This window comes from Pelodiscus sinensis, chromosome 3, assembly GCF_049634645.1.
Source record: "Pelodiscus sinensis isolate JC-2024 chromosome 3, ASM4963464v1, whole genome shotgun sequence".
Classification (NCBI taxonomy): Eukaryota; Metazoa; Chordata; order Testudines; family Trionychidae; genus Pelodiscus; species Pelodiscus sinensis.
This window is the reverse complement of record NC_134713.1, coordinates 85,153,893-85,169,140: the sequence shown is the minus strand read 5'-3', so window position 1 is coordinate 85,169,140 and position 15,248 is coordinate 85,153,893. Positions and strand designations below refer to the sequence as shown.

The window sequence follows — 15,248 nt, the reverse complement described above, 5'->3', positions numbered from 1 at the left end:
AGAGTTAAATGAGGCTGTTAGGGAGAACAAAGTAGGAAAAAGAACAATGACAGAGATAAGACACCTCCAGAGAATACAAAATACCCTAAAGAGAACGAAGAGGCACCATCTATTGGGAAATGCCTATCACCTGCCTGATTAATAGGTTTATTTTATCCAGGGCAGTGCCTACAATCAAAGGGATACTAAAGTGTTTTTAAAAGTCATGTCTAAAGCAAAGGAGGGGTGAACAAGTACCAACTTCTTGGGGAGAGATTTTTGTCAAGTTGCTCTGTGACAGGCTATTACTCTCCTGCATTTCAGTCTCCCAATCCAGAAAAGGAAGTAGTCGCGTTAAGTTGAGCTTTTTATGTTCCACGGAGTTGGGAAACAGAGTAAACCATTCAAGTGCCAGCACGGTCAAAGTGTGGATTCCACTTTCTATCCCAGAGAAAATAAAAAAAAGTCACCTGAAGGGTGCACTTAAGAGAGACTGGAATGGGGTCTGAAATGCAGCTTGTCCTGTAACCATAACATTGTTGAGATTGAATAACGTTGGCCTGAAAAAAAATTATTCTCCATTGTCAATGGCTTTAACTCCTTCTGGACAATTCTCCACTTAACTAATAAATCTGTAGAAGTAATGGTAACACATGTTTAATCATGTTAACTGCTGACAGACTGATTTTGTTGAGTACTATTTTTAAGCAGACTGTTGTGCAGTATTTAGGCAAAGGAAAGGCTGTAGTAGAGCTAGGTATGATGGCATTGTTCATGTTTACAAACTACCCTGTTAACATTTTTCAAACAGCAAAATGTCCTCACCTCTAGTAACCAGTCTCCAACTGTAACAGTAGCAAAGCTCTTCCCAAGGAAAAGGGCAGGAAAGTAATTCCTCTGAAGGTTCCCTGCTCTTCCCTGGGAACAGTGTTGTCCTACAGAGCCTCGCATGGCGAGCACATGCTGCAGCTAGGCCGGGACAAATGCAGACCTTTTCGTCGTGCAGGATCAGGGCTCTGCCAGTACCGGGGCAGCACCGTCCATCCATGTGCAGGAGCAGGAATAACGTGCGAATAGGAAGAGTGCCACCTAATGCTGGAAGGGGGATGGGAGCAATTGAGGGAAGCGGTGGCTGGGGGCGAGGAGGTGGACGCGCCTGTCAGCGGGCGCACCTGCAGCGCGGGAAAAGCGCGTGGTGCGCAGCACCAGCTGATAAGACCAGCCCTGTAGGCAGCAGAACAGCCCGCGCCTGTTTGGGAGGGGGGGGGGATACGTGCGCACGCGCGGCTCCGGCTGCCTCGGAACCCTGGCGGCTTGGCCAGCCAGGCCGAGCGTGAGCAGCCGGAAGTGACGTCGTGCCGAGGGTAAACAGTTGAGCCGGAGCCTGGTAACCAAGTGGCGGCTGCAGCAACAGTCGCCGGCTCCCCCGCGCGGGGCCAAGCGGCAGCTCCGCTCGGGCTGGGCAAGCCGCGGCGGCGGCCGGAGACCCCGCTCCCGAGGGTGGCGTTAGCGGGCAGCCGCTCTGCCCGAGCCCGGCAGCGGGGGACGCGGCTGCGAGCGGGAGGCGGCACCGGTCGCTGGTCTCCCCCGCCGCTTTCAGCCGCACCTGGCGGGGGCGCCCGGGCTGAGGGAGCCGGGACCGGCGCCACCGCCGCGGGGAGTTGAGGACGCTCCGCCTGTGACCCGGGCAGCGTGTGCGGTCAGCGCGTTGCGGCGTCGCTCCGCTGCCCCCCGGTCGCTTTCCTGGAAAGCGGCGCGGGAGGGGTAACGGGGTCTCGCGGTGAAGATGGCGACCCCCGGGATGAGCTGGCAGCAGCATTACTACGGCGGCGGCTCCTCAGCCAGCGCAGGGAAATTCACCGCGTCCAATTCCCAAGCGGGGCTCAGCGTGGAATACAGCCAGGATCTGCACCTCAAAATGAGCAAGAAAATAGCCCAGCTCACCAAGGTAAGAGCTTTCCTCCCCACTCTCCGGCAGGGTCGTGTCTCCTGCTGCGAAGTGCTCTGCAGGTGAAAGGTACAGATCGCCCAGCGCTTTCTCGTCTCTTTCAAGCGCCTTCCTTCTGGGAGGTACAAAACTGGCTTAAAATCCCCCATTACGATGGAGATCTCTGTCATTACAACCTGACGGATCAGTCTCTTTTAAAAGCGGCGTGTGGATTGGCTGCGCTGCCCCGGTTGGCAATGATACCTCAGTTCCCCAAGGTAGAATCCACAACCTTGGTAGAATCAAATAGATATAGTGGAATTCACGATTGTCTTGACGTCTGTTGAAGGTGAAATCGTAAAGCAAAGGATGACAGCCAGTGAGATAGTTTGTTTAAAAAGTGACATTGAAGTGCTTTGTAAAGCTGTAAAGTGAGCCCCAATTAATTCTTTGTGTACATAGTTTTGCCTGTATAACTGTTTAAACTGGCACTGAATTTTATGTTTATACACTGAAATTTATAGGTTTTTTTAAAAAAACTTGTCGTTTGCATAAGAGGTAGCTAAGCTATTTTAGTAAACTTGACTCTTGCTCTGCTTTTGACTATGAATTAACTCTTGAGTAATTAGTTGGTTTTTTTGAGGGGGGGCAGGGAAAATTTAGTTTTGTCTTTCCGATTTAATGGCTTTTATGATAGGATCCTAAGCCCTGTAAGATGAGACTGTGCATACATTTTTTTAAAGCTGACATTTTAAAGGAATATTGTCAAGATTAGTAGACTGAAGGATGGCAAGAACTATTGATTGCTATGGTTGTGATTTGTGTGCTCAGAATAACTTTTTACAAATGCATAATTCAAGTCTATACTTTTCCTAGGTATGAAAAAGAATCACAGTGCATGAACAGCTTTGCATGAGGGAAATACAAAATGTGTGTTAATTTCCCTTCATCTGTTAAATAAAACATTGTTTCGAGCATCATATAGCTTATATTTAAAACAAGAAGATCTCAAACCCATAAGTGATAAACATATTAGTATCTTTCAAACATCTGCTAAATTGGAGAAAGAAAAACATTTGATCTTTGTTCAGCCTTTTTGCTGAACAGAAGCATCATACAGGCCATACCAATCTTGTATCTAATTTTTGAATGAAATTAAAGGCAAATACTCCAGAGTTTGTAAATGTGGACACCATAAACAGCATAGTATGCTATCTCTATCAGAAAACAAATTAATTTGACAAAGTCATATTTTTTTTTTCTTTTTCTAGATGTTGACCTAATCCTTGCTCTCATTAACTTAAGTTAGAGAAGGATCAGAGCTTTCCTTAGGAAGTCATTTTCATTTTGGGTAAAATATGGTTAAAGCTAATCAAATAACTGCTGTAGTTTAGCTTATTTTCTATATATGTATTATCTTAAAACTTAAACTGTGGTTTAAAACTAATACAAATTATATTTTTTATCTTTGGTCACCATGTCTGAAGAGTTTTCACTTAACTTCCTAAAAGTGGTGTAAGCCAACTTAAATTGTGGCATGAATGTAAAATAATATTTGTACAGACTAATCCCATTTTTGGTTCATTTCCTATTTTAGTAGCTTTCACAGCATTTAATTATTATCTTTAGATGCATATTCCATTTCCATAGTAAAATAAATGCACGGTCATATGAGTTCCTGTCATGCTGTATACTCTGAAACGTTCAAGTAGCTCCATATTCAAGGATTTTGTGCATATAAATGTTCAGAAATGTGGTGTTTTGTGGTCTTTTTCTCAGTGTCTTTCATTACAGTAGTTTTATCAGAACTAATGCTACAGTTTATTTAAAGGTTCATGTTGCTATAAAACGAACCCAATACTACGTTATGTATGGGGTTTTTATTTCCAATGATCCCAAAACGTTTCATAAAGCTAAGTACAGTTTGAACCTCTTTAACTTGGACTTTCTGGTTTTTCAGCATCTGTGGCCCAGAAGGGCCATGGATGTTCCAGGATGAGAGTCCCAGTGAAGTCTTCTAGCTGGGAGCCCTGCATCAGGGCTGGAGCCCAGTAGTGGGGCAACCCTGTGATGGAGCTGGGACCTTGACAGTTGGGCTGCCCCAGAGTGGGAGCAGGAGCCCAGGAGTGGGGCTGCCACCCAGCAGCACAACCAGGAGTCTGGCAGTCCTGCAATTACCCAGCGAAGATGCCCGGAGTGGCTGGGAGACACCTGCCTGGTGGGACTGGAGTCCAGCAGCAGGGCTGCCACCTGGCAGCTCAACTGCCAGAGGGAACTAGGATCCCTGCACATGGAGGGGTGTGTGGCAGGTGGGGATCTGGCAGTAGGCCATGGCTAGGGGTGCCAGTGCTGAGGGGAGGGGCATAAATGATCTCCTGTGATCTGGCAAAATTCCTCATCTATGACTGGTTAGGTCCCGAGGAACCTGTGTGTGGGTCACCCTTCAGTATATGTATTAAAATGTTGGGTAAAATACAGATTAATGGCTTGTCCATGCAAGTTGGGATTCTAGCTGGGTCATATATGAAGGTCTAGCTATGCTGGGACTAACCATGTGGATCCTACTATTATACATTAAAAGTTCAGAACTTATAGCACATGGGAGCAGGATCCACATAGGTAGGAGGTGTGTGGCAAGCTATTGCGCTATAAGTTTACATCAGCATACCCCATGTTCTCTGTATGGGTAAGTACCACAGTCCTGATCCTGAAAAGTTGTGTGTGTGAGGCTTTATAGCGTCAAGTCTTCATATTTGTTTGCTGGCAATACTATAGGTTCTACTGGCTTTTGTTCTGCTTTTGTTACAGAAATACTCTTGTTCCAGATACTAGTAGCGGAATTTTTCAGGGGATTGAGCCTAGAGTAGAAGAACTCACAGAAAATGCCTTGTCACTAGTTAAGTCTCACTCGAGTAAATCAAGAGGGTTACATGTTTGGGTACCTCTGTGTCCCTATTATTGTGATAATGTAATAGCTGTTATCAGTTTCTTAGGTAAATAGGTCCCAAATCTTTTTAGGGATGTACGTAAAAAACACCTTAAACTCCATACAGAAGCTGGTTGGTAAGCAGTGCAAACTATGGAACACTGAGATTATTGTTTGTAGTAATATTTCAGTATCTACAAGTTCCAGTTACGGGCTAAGACCCCACTATGCTAGGTATTGTACATCCATAGAACAGATGTCACTGCCCCAAACAGCTTACAATTTAAGTAATTTTTTCTAAGGGGAAAAGACATATTGAGTTGTTGTCTGCATAGTCTCAGATGCAAGCCTTACATTTTTGTATGTGATGGAAGAATTTTAAAAAAAGTTCAAGTGACCTTAAAATGATATCTTCCAAATAAAGCCAGAAATTCATCTTAAATTGTGTTCCGGGTGTTGAAATTTCAGCCCATCTCAAGCAAACAAATACTTTTTTTCCCCTCCACAGCAAGCAGTTATTTCATACTGCTTTGATATTCAGACATGCAGTTGGTCAAATGTTCATATGCAATCACATATAATCACAGATTATTTCTTGATGGCATGCTTTAATTTTGTTGTCAGATACTATTTTATCTTCTAAACTGGTACACAGATCTTTTGAAGCGCCTGGAAATAAGGCGCTTAAGCCAAATAGGGACTAAAATTGTTTCAGCCATGATTTACCACACATCTCCTACATGAGGCATCCTTTTTTTAAGAGTTGTATTTGTTACTACTATCTGATCTCTGTTTTCCCTGTGATTTAAGTACTTTAAAGTTACTGATTATGTACTGTTGGTCTTGAGTACTTCAAAATTTTCAATATGTTGATACGCTAACTTAGAGAAAACTAACGTGTATGGTTTTGCAGGGGCAGACTAGAACCTGTGTCTGGGATGGCTGCTATTTCTATACCACAACAATGTAGCTATGGTAGGACTGCATCTATTACCTCCTCAGACCCTGAAGGGAGGAGCCCCAGAAGTAGTACCACCTCAGAAGGTTGGACTGAAAATTTCTGTCATGGTACCTGATTGGTCCATGTATTAGGTCAGGAGGAGTTTGAGGATATGTCAGTGTAGTGAGTCACTATTTGTATAATGGGACATGGGTGGGCACCCACTGCTAAAGGCCCCTCCTCCAGCCTTGTGAGAGGGACAACTGAACCCAGATTTCAACTGAACACGGGGGACAAATAATGAATAATGGGATCATGGGTGTGGGTCAAAGGTTTAAAATGAGGGATCAGGATGGGGACACTGAGCATAGAACCTTGGACAATGCTCACTGCTCCTTGAAGCTGTCCAGGGAGAAAAGTGGATGCCATCCTGAGGAACTCCGGTCTGATGCGTGAAACTATATGTCAGTGCAATGAGACAGACTGTGCTGTAATATCTGCATTTTGGCTCTCTCTTGGATTTCTGATTCCTCCTTTGCCCCATAACTTTGGTACTTTGATTTCTGACTGCAGACCCTAGCTTTGTGCCTTGGATCACACTCCCTAGTATTGGTACTAGAACTCTACCCCCCGGTCCTAAACTCAGACTACTGCTTTTTGGCCACCCTGCTCCTTTTTGCACATGCACTGATCGCTATGCCTGCCTGCCCTAGCCCTGGTCTCGACAATAAGCAGCTTCTGAAGAGCCTAAGAGTGACTAAGAACCTGAAGATGTTATACTTATGTGTTTTTGCCTCAGTCAGGATTAGGGTCTTGTTGTGATAGGTCTTCTGTAGAGGCACAGAAGACCCTTAAGGAGCCTGGAATAAATGATTTGAGTAGTCCTGAATACAGGATAATTGTTACTGGATTACTGTTTCAGTTGCTCTTTTTTTTTTTTTTTTTTTTTTTTTTTTTAAACTGCATCATCAGAGTCCTTAAAGTGCTTTTAACATATGAAGCAGGCATCTCAAAGATCTTGATTGTATATGTACTTTATGAATTACCTATGTGCCTGTGGATGAAATACTTTCATCTTTCACTTAATATGCTGGAATTACAAATTGCATTGGGATGAAAACTAAATCCAAATAACGTGTATTAGCTGAGTCACAGTGTAGTTTAGTCAGCTGAAACAAGTAGATTAGATAGTTGGAAAATAACCATCTGTATGTGCCTCCATGGGGAGACTTTAGAATTGCAGATTTCTTGAAGTGGGACATTTTGACAGCTGTCAGTTTTTGATACTTACCCTGAAACCTTTATAATGTAATTAGCATTGCTTCAGAGAAGCTATTTCTTCAAAAATAAAAAAGCATCTGAAGGCCAACTACCAGTTAAAATAATATGAAAGTAGATCAGCTCTCCTCAAACACTAAGTTTAAAATTTCCTTTTGTAGGCTGCTTTGTGCTTGGCCCTGTGGCTGATGTTCAGTTAAGAATTCAGCTGGCAACAAGATCTTTTAATAGAAGAACAGTAAACTCTCTTTTCCTAGACAGTTAGGATTTCTTTGTTTGCCATAATGACTAAATATTTCCAAAACCTATTTAGCAATTCCCCCCCTTCACTGTCTTGTTTTCAGAAAAAGGGTTTGTTTATTTGTTTTAAATTAGTAAATTCTTGTAAAGAAACATACAGCTAGAGATTCCTATTGGTCACTATTTTATATGTGGAATTTTCATTGAGGTTAGTGGTTTTTATTTGTTTATTTATTTATTGGTAAGAAAGAATGATAGGCTTTGGTCCAAACATCTCCACATAGACATGGCAGTATGTTTTTACCTTTACATGTAGTTCATTCATGCTGGATAACTTGATTGAGCATAGGACGTTTGGGCTATGTCTACACTGGAAAGTTTTTGCGCAAAAACTCGCGGAGCATTCACACTTCAAGTGTGTTTTTGCACAAGAAAATTTACAGTGAATCAACAGGACAGAGGGGTTTTTGTGGTATAGGTATTCTTCTTTCTACAAGGAATAACTCCTTTTTGCACAAGAGCTCTTGCGCAAAAAGGTGTGTGTGTGTATGGGAAACAGGATTTTTGTGTGTGCAGAAACAGCCTATCGAAAGTAGAGCAAGTGTCCTAGTGGCCATTCTGTTAATGGCAATCAGAGTTTTCTTGGCAGAGAGCGTCCATGCAATCTGGACGCTCTCTTGTGCAAAGCGCATCACTTTTCTGATGCGCTTTTGCAGTGTTGATGTGCTCTTGCACAAGAAGTTTTTGCCGAAGATCTTTTCTGCAAAAAGCTTCTTGTGCAAGAAGCCTGCAGTGTAGACATAGCTTTGGAAATAAAACTTGACTCTTGGGAATTCTTTCAAATCATGAGACTTGACTCTGACTCAGTTTCTGATAGCTGTAACTTAAATTGTATGCTATATAAACAATGAGAAAAGAGTGCTTTGTTAAAAGTGAGGTTACTCTCTGCTGTAGCCTTTATCAAATACATTTATAGTCTAAAATAAAGTTAGAAACTTAAGATTGTACCCAGAAGCAATTTCTAGTTTCCATGACCTTTCTTTTTGTACCTGTCTCTCTGAAAGGTCAAAAGACTGTCTGAATGAAATAATAAATTCTGATTTCTATCTGTGATTCCAAGTGTGTCAAATGCTTCTTCTCTACCCCATCAAGTTAATGCAGTAAGAATGAAATATTTAATCTTTGGGAAAGCTTTTCTCTTAGCTGTACAACAGCCATAAATATACGAGAGCTGCTTCATTATTATGCATCCTATGTTAATTCTGAAAATAATGTTTTATGACTGGACTCTAGATATTTTTTTACAGGCAGTCCCCAGGTTACGTACAAGATAGGGACTATAGGTTTGTTCTTAAGTTGAATTTGTATGTAAGTCGGAACTGGCTCCAGATTCAGCTGCTGCCACTGAAACTGACCAGGGGCTGACTACAGGAAGCCGGAGGCAGAGTTGCTCTGCCCCCAGCTTCCTGGAATCAGCCTGATCAGTTTCAACAGCTGCTGAATCTGGAGCCTGGGACAGAACAGCTGGGGCGCTGCCCGGTAGGTTCCCACAGGACCAACCCGGCAGCACCCCAGCTGCTCTACCCGAGGCGTTCCGCAACAAAAGCCTGGTCTGCTGGGGGGGGGGGGGGGGGCGCACACTAGCTGCGCCCCCTCCCCCCCAGCAGACCAGGGAGATCGGAGCAAAGCCGCACAGGCGGAGGGACCCCGCTGCCCGTGCGGCTTTGCTCCTGTCTCCCTGGGGTGCTGGGGGGAGTCTAGTAAATAGTCTCCTGAGTTATGTTCTCAACTTTGCCACTGACCTGCTTGAATTTTGGCAACTCACTTCTCTTTCTTTGTTTCTCCTTCTGCCCTTTTGCTGTCTTGTTTGTTTAGATCAGTTTGTTTCTCAAACTTCTGTTCAGGTGATTCCTTTTGTATAGCAAGCCTCTAAGAATATCAAGAACCGCCCGCCCCGCGCCCACCCCGTGCATTACATTTTTTTTAATTTACAATTATAAATTATGGCAGCAAAGCATGGTTTGGGATGGAGGTTGATGGCTCGCAACTGTGATTTAATCTCATGACTCCATGAGGGCTCCTGATCTCCAGACTGAGAACCCCTAATTTAGATGTCAAGTTTTTGAGACTGGGAACTCACTTATCTAATGTACAGGTACCTACACAATGGAGCCCTGATCTCTTTGGGGGCTGTAGGCATTAGCAGTACTTGTATTTATAATCCAAGTCATATTCTTCCTAATGGAAAAAAAATTGCTTCCCATTTACTGTTACAGGATGCTTCCCGTTCACTATTACAGAATATTTTCTTGTGAGAATAGAAGCCTTATGGTCAAAGCTACAGTCCCCCATCTTGCCAGATCATGTTCAAGGCTCGTAAAGTACGCAATAGTTTAACAGAAAATTGAGCTACTAGCAGGTGAAGCCCATCGTTGACTGGGCAAAGTCGTTTTACGTAGGTTACTCATCTAGGAAAGCAAGAAATTTAAATATATGTAATAGACACTTTTATTAATGTGCTGCAAAAGGAAGTAAAAGAACAGTTTTAAATTTGTAGGATTTCAACTTTAAATGTTACTAATTTTATTGAATGACACACTCATAAAGCTTCCGTTACTCTTTCCCTAACTAATTTGATTTATTTTGTGATTTGTAACAGTAAAAATTTTTTTGCATTAAAATGATAGTTGGATAGGTGACTTGATTTTAATTTTGTTAGCAAATATTTTTATGAACTCCAATCATCATTGTCGTGACTTTTTTCGATGAAAAACAAAAATAATTTAAACCTTTCACCCAGCATATTCTGGTGTAAAAAGTAGTGCAATCAGCTAATTTAAGTGGCAGGATTGTTGATTCAAAATTTGGTAGGTAATCATGAAGTATGACTTTGTTTGTTTGTGGATTTGTTTGTGCAAAATAAACTCTTCAAAATATATAATAGATTACCAGTACCAATTCTGTCCTACTTTGACTCTACAGTGCTAACAAGTATTGTTGTGTCATTCCCTTCCTTCAGTCAAGGAACTAAGACCTATTAAAAGTTTGCTAGTATAGGACTAAAAGAGAAACCTTGAAATGAGGAAAGAGGGGGAAACCTCCAGATAAGCCAGGTTTTACTGAGAGATATGTTACGGAATTCTTAAATTGCTGTATTGCTCAAATTACATTTTTATGTTAACTACCATCCCACTGTAGTGTTAAGAGTGTTAACATTTTTCTAAAAAAAGGTTTTAAGCGTTTTGATAGTTTTAAACAAACTTATGTTTACATCCCAGTCTGCATTAAAAATAGCAGTCGTTCATCATTCCAGTATGATCCTAGGATTGCAAGCGAGGGACAAAATTTTGGAGGACAGGAATTAATAAAAGAACAAATTTAAACAGTAATACCACATGGACAAGTCTTGAAAAATAAAATGGGAGATGTTAAATGATTTGATACTATTGCAAATTTGGCAGTGCTGGTATCTGTGTCCTTTAACTCTAAATACTGAATGTATTAAGGATTTCCTTGCAGTGTGCTCTAATTTTTTTCTATGCATGTGCAGAATGAATTTTACATGCACCAATGTGGAGGTGATGTGTGATGAGAGTAAGTTGATGGGTTTGAGTTGGAGAGGGCTAAGAGTTGGCATAAAGGATCACGGTGCATGTAGGTGGGGGTTCCAAGAGGAGGTGAGAGCTCTGGGGTGGTGCTGGGGATGAGAGGGGTTTGGGGGATGCAGTTGCTTTGGGAAGAGGTGGCTCACTTGCCTCCCCCACTCCAGCCCGCTTTGCCTGCAGCAGCACTGGAATGAGAGGAGTGGAGAGGTACTTCTCCCTGGCTGCAGCAGCTCTGGGGTTGGGGGAGAGGCATCTCTCCCCCTGAAGCTCTGAAGGCGTACACAGCCCTTGGTAGGCTGCTGCATGGTCACACAGCTTCAAGGGAAATTAGATGTGTAATCAGGGGCAGATGACCGTTTTGTGAGGCCCCAGGCAGCATAATGCCGCGGGGCCCCCCTTTGCCACGGCGCATGCGCAGTGACGCCATGTGCATGCGCGGTGGCACCACAGCGCATGCGCGGGGCTTTCTGAAGCGCGGGGCCTGGGGCGGCCGCCCCGTTCACCCTACCTTATATCCGCCCCTGTGTGTAATGTTTTACACTTTTTATCAGTATTTTCCAAAGTATTTGGTGTGCCTTTGTGAGGATGTGAAGGACCAGTGATATATGGCCATGCCCACCTGTCTGTCCATCTCACAAATTTCCAGAAAATACAGAATTTCAGGTTTTTTTTTCTTTTTTTTCTTTTTTTCAAGTTGATTTGTAGCTGTTATGGTTGTGAAGAAAACATTTAAAATTTGAGTCAGGGTAACCAGTTCACTAATGTCACACCTCAGTTTTCAGAGACCCATTCATTTCAATGGAAGTTAATTAGGATACCAGTATTACTTTTAAATGCCCGCTTCAGCTATGTCACGCTTCAGACATCAAAGATCTTATGAAGAGCTACACAGTTTGCATTACATGGTTACTCGTTTTAGTTCTACACCTAGAAAAGGAGGCAGCAGGTCTTGCAGTGATCTTCTGAATGCATTCCATATCCCAGTTCAATTTCATAGCAGAGCCGCATAGCATGTTGACCTCTTGAATGGTAATATTTAAGTAACCTATTATAAATTTAAAAATCTTGAAAAGTAATCTTATGTTTAACTTTTAGATAACATTTTGTACCCAAGATTGAATGCCATTTCCTAAAATAAAACTAAATTTCACTTTGTTAAACTGTAACGCATGGTGTTGAAAAGGGGCATGGTTTAATTTTCTGGTAGCTCAATTTATAAGATTGGGCTATTCTGTTCTGCAGTATAAGTAATGACAATTACATTGCATTACACTGCCTAAATCATTCTATTTTCTTTCTACTATATATTACATTTTTTTTTAATGAGAACTCTTGTGTCGAGACGTGCTTGACCTTTGTAGAGCATAGATATAGTTCTTATTCGGTATGTCCTATTTGGTCTATGCATTTCAGCCTTGTCCCACCGAGGTAAGTGCCCTGCTATGTTAACATAACTCCTATTCCACAAAAGGAATAGCACTTACAGTTTTGTAGTTAGGGCCACTCAATGTCTGTCTGACCTTGCCATACTGGAGCTGTGAAATTAACAAGAAAGCCAGGCAGCAAAATTCCAGCTGCCCCCAACTCCCCATTATTAGCTGGGCTATTCCCCATTGTCTAGAGGCACCTCACTTCTCACTCAGGAGGTAAAAAGCACAGGTGGCTGGCAGGGATGTAAAATCCTGTTGAATTAGTTAAAGGTTAAGTTTAACCAGTTAACTAATTAAACATGGGAATGACAGGGGGCCCTCTGCTGCAGACAGGGTCTGCTCTGGCCAGGCTGGAGCATCTCTACTCACAGCAGACCTCCACAGAGCTGAAGCATCCCCCTGCCTGCAATGGCTGCTCCACCCTGCACCAGTTAACCGTAACCCATAAGCATCACCCTTTAAGGATGATACTTACTAGTTAACCATTCACATCGGTAGTGGCTGGTCCCATGCTTCTGTCTGGGGACCTGCAAGGAATTGAGAGCCCTGTCTGTCAGCCTCTCACGCTGTCCCTCTTCAGTTGGTGGAAGCATTCCTTCAGAGGATGCACACCACCAACAGAATGTGATTTAGTGTGGACATCTGCCACCACAGTAACTACTGCAAGTAGCAGGGTCGAATTAGAGCTGTAGTGTAAACAGAACTTTAGTATCTTACCTTCTTGACAACCTTAACTATAAGTTTTCTCAGTTTTAAACTTCCTGATTTTGGGGGCAGGGGAGAGAGGGTTGTGGGTGTATATACAATGGTGTATGTGTGTGAGAGGCCGACGAATGAAGACCATATCCTACCTTGAACTTTTTGGAAGTAAGATGTGTAATGGGCTGCTTAGTTAAAGACTTAATTACAGGTACTTACAGAATTGCTTGTCAAGGTGCTAACAAAATCCATGGTTTTCCTTCATCCTGTTTGAGACAAGTTGATAAAAGAGCATCATTAAACTTATTGGCTAGAAAAATTAGTGACTTGGCATTAGATAAATAAAGCAACATAATGTTTCTAATGAGTCAAATTTTCTGTTGGTAGCTAATAATTCACTTGGGGGGAGAGGAGAAACCAAATAGGCGTTCATACATTCTAAATGCCTTTCAAAATAAAATATTGTCAGTTCTGAAGTCAAATTGGGCATGGATCCTGAGCTATCCTTCCATTTCTCTGTGCTTGCTGAAAGGACAGCATGGAGAAAAATCCATCACAAAACAGCAAAAATGTACTTTATATGTGCATAGAGAGAATTGCAGCCATTCGAGCTTTCCAAAAAACGTGCAATTGGAAGAATGGCAAATGTAGAAATTAATTATTGAAAACCAAGAGTTTCTGAATTATAGCCAACCTTCCATTGCACTGCTGGCTCAGGCGAACACTAATTTATGTGGATTTACCTCCTTTAATTAACTAGTATTCAGAGAGAGGGAACCCATGTTTCAATACGCAACTTCAGAGGAATCTGTCAGTGTGGATTTAGTATGCCTTTTTGAACTGCAGAGACGGTCTTTTATTTAGTTCATGTGGGAGAACATACAAAGCAGTGGTAATGCATATTGCAAGGTGTTCAGTTTTGTCCATCAAACTAGCTTCTTAGTTTGGCAACTTTAAAATCCCTAAAGCCTCATCAAATTAAAAAGAGATCTCTTATGACAGCTGGATGTGATAGCCAGAAGGTGGTCATAAGCCTGGAACATCACATTGTGGGCATTGTGTCCTGGTACCAATATATAGAACAGCTTTGGTTGTAGAAATACTGGTTGTCTTAAGTCTGACACAATGTATAGCATGATGCCTCTGCGCTGTTTGACAGTAGTAGTTACTAAGCAATGACTTCAGGATCTGTGAGCAGTAGCTGCTTCTGCCTGAAGAATCTAGGTTCTGTAATTCAAAGGCTATAGTAGATCCATAAATGTCAGTGCATGGACTGCGCACTAGAAGGGGACAGTATATATGTGGGATGTGTATATAGGATTCTTATTTCCCAGACTTAATTAAATCTTGCTAAGTTTCACGAGCTCTATAAATCACATTTCAGTAGTCCCTACTATTGCTTTCAATACAGACAGATAATTCTTGATCAAATCCCTACTTCTATCCTAGCAGAGAGAGAGAACCAACAATTCCCAAGGTAAATCCAAGAAGCAGTGGGACTTCCATTTTGTTTGCCAAATGTACAACACGGAAATCCTGTTTTACCATCTTTGGCCTGCTCTGCACTACAAAGTTAGGTCAACCTAAATCAGTTTCTTTTGATATAGTTTTGCACCTCAACTAATCTCCCAGAAGTATAAGCGTCCCATTTCATTGATGCAGTAACATCAACTGCCCGAATGACAGTCATTTTTTTATCTACTTTCATTGACATATAGTGTAAGTGTAAATGTGTTACTTGTGTCAATCCTAACAGTCCTTCAGCAGCTGTCCCACAATGTCCCTCTCCTCTCCACAGTAGATCAAGTCACAGTTTTGAGCTCCACTGCCCAGAGATCAAACAATAGAAGCTTGCCCCCTTAAAAACTTGCAGCATCAGAGGCAGCAGTGCATGTAAACCACATGAAATTTTCAGCGGTTACTCATTTAATTAAGCATGTTTTTATATTCCTAGGTGGGAAACCAGCAGCACCTGGACTATGCTAGACTTTCAAAGAGCATCTACAGTTGTAGAGTCTTGTATAGTGTACTGTTTGTGGGTGCAGGGGAATTATGGGAAGCAGGCACGGGAACCAGAGGGAGACTCAACCCATGTTGCCCAAAATCTCCTCTTTGCTTTCCTTCCCCTACTCCTTTCTTTGCTATTTAAAAAAGTTCCATCCTGCTGCTTTTAGAGAATACACCAACCACATATTGACTCATTTTGCAAGTCAAATAGAAAAAA

The 15,248-nt window shown here is 42.3% G+C and overlaps 1 protein-coding gene across 11 annotated transcripts in view; it reads left to right on the top strand.

Moving 5' to 3' along the window:
- Positions 1-1,362: 1,362 nt before the first annotated feature.
- Positions 1,363-15,248, top strand: part of FAM184A (family with sequence similarity 184 member A) — a 184,815-nt gene continuing 170,929 nt past the window's right edge. For 5 of the 11 annotated variants that reach the window (XR_332068.4, XR_012902649.1, XR_332069.3 and 2 more), the window contains exon 1: positions 1,366-1,927. Coding sequence is in view for 8 of the 11 variants with exons in the window: in XM_006123069.4 (XP_006123131.2) it covers positions 1,766-1,927 (162 nt within the window). In the remaining 3 variants the exon portion in view is untranslated. Of the gene's footprint in view, positions 1,928-15,248 lie in introns of all 11 variants that reach the window. The other 6 variants (XM_025184663.2, XM_014573632.3, XM_025184661.2 and 3 more) reach the window with 3 other exon arrangements.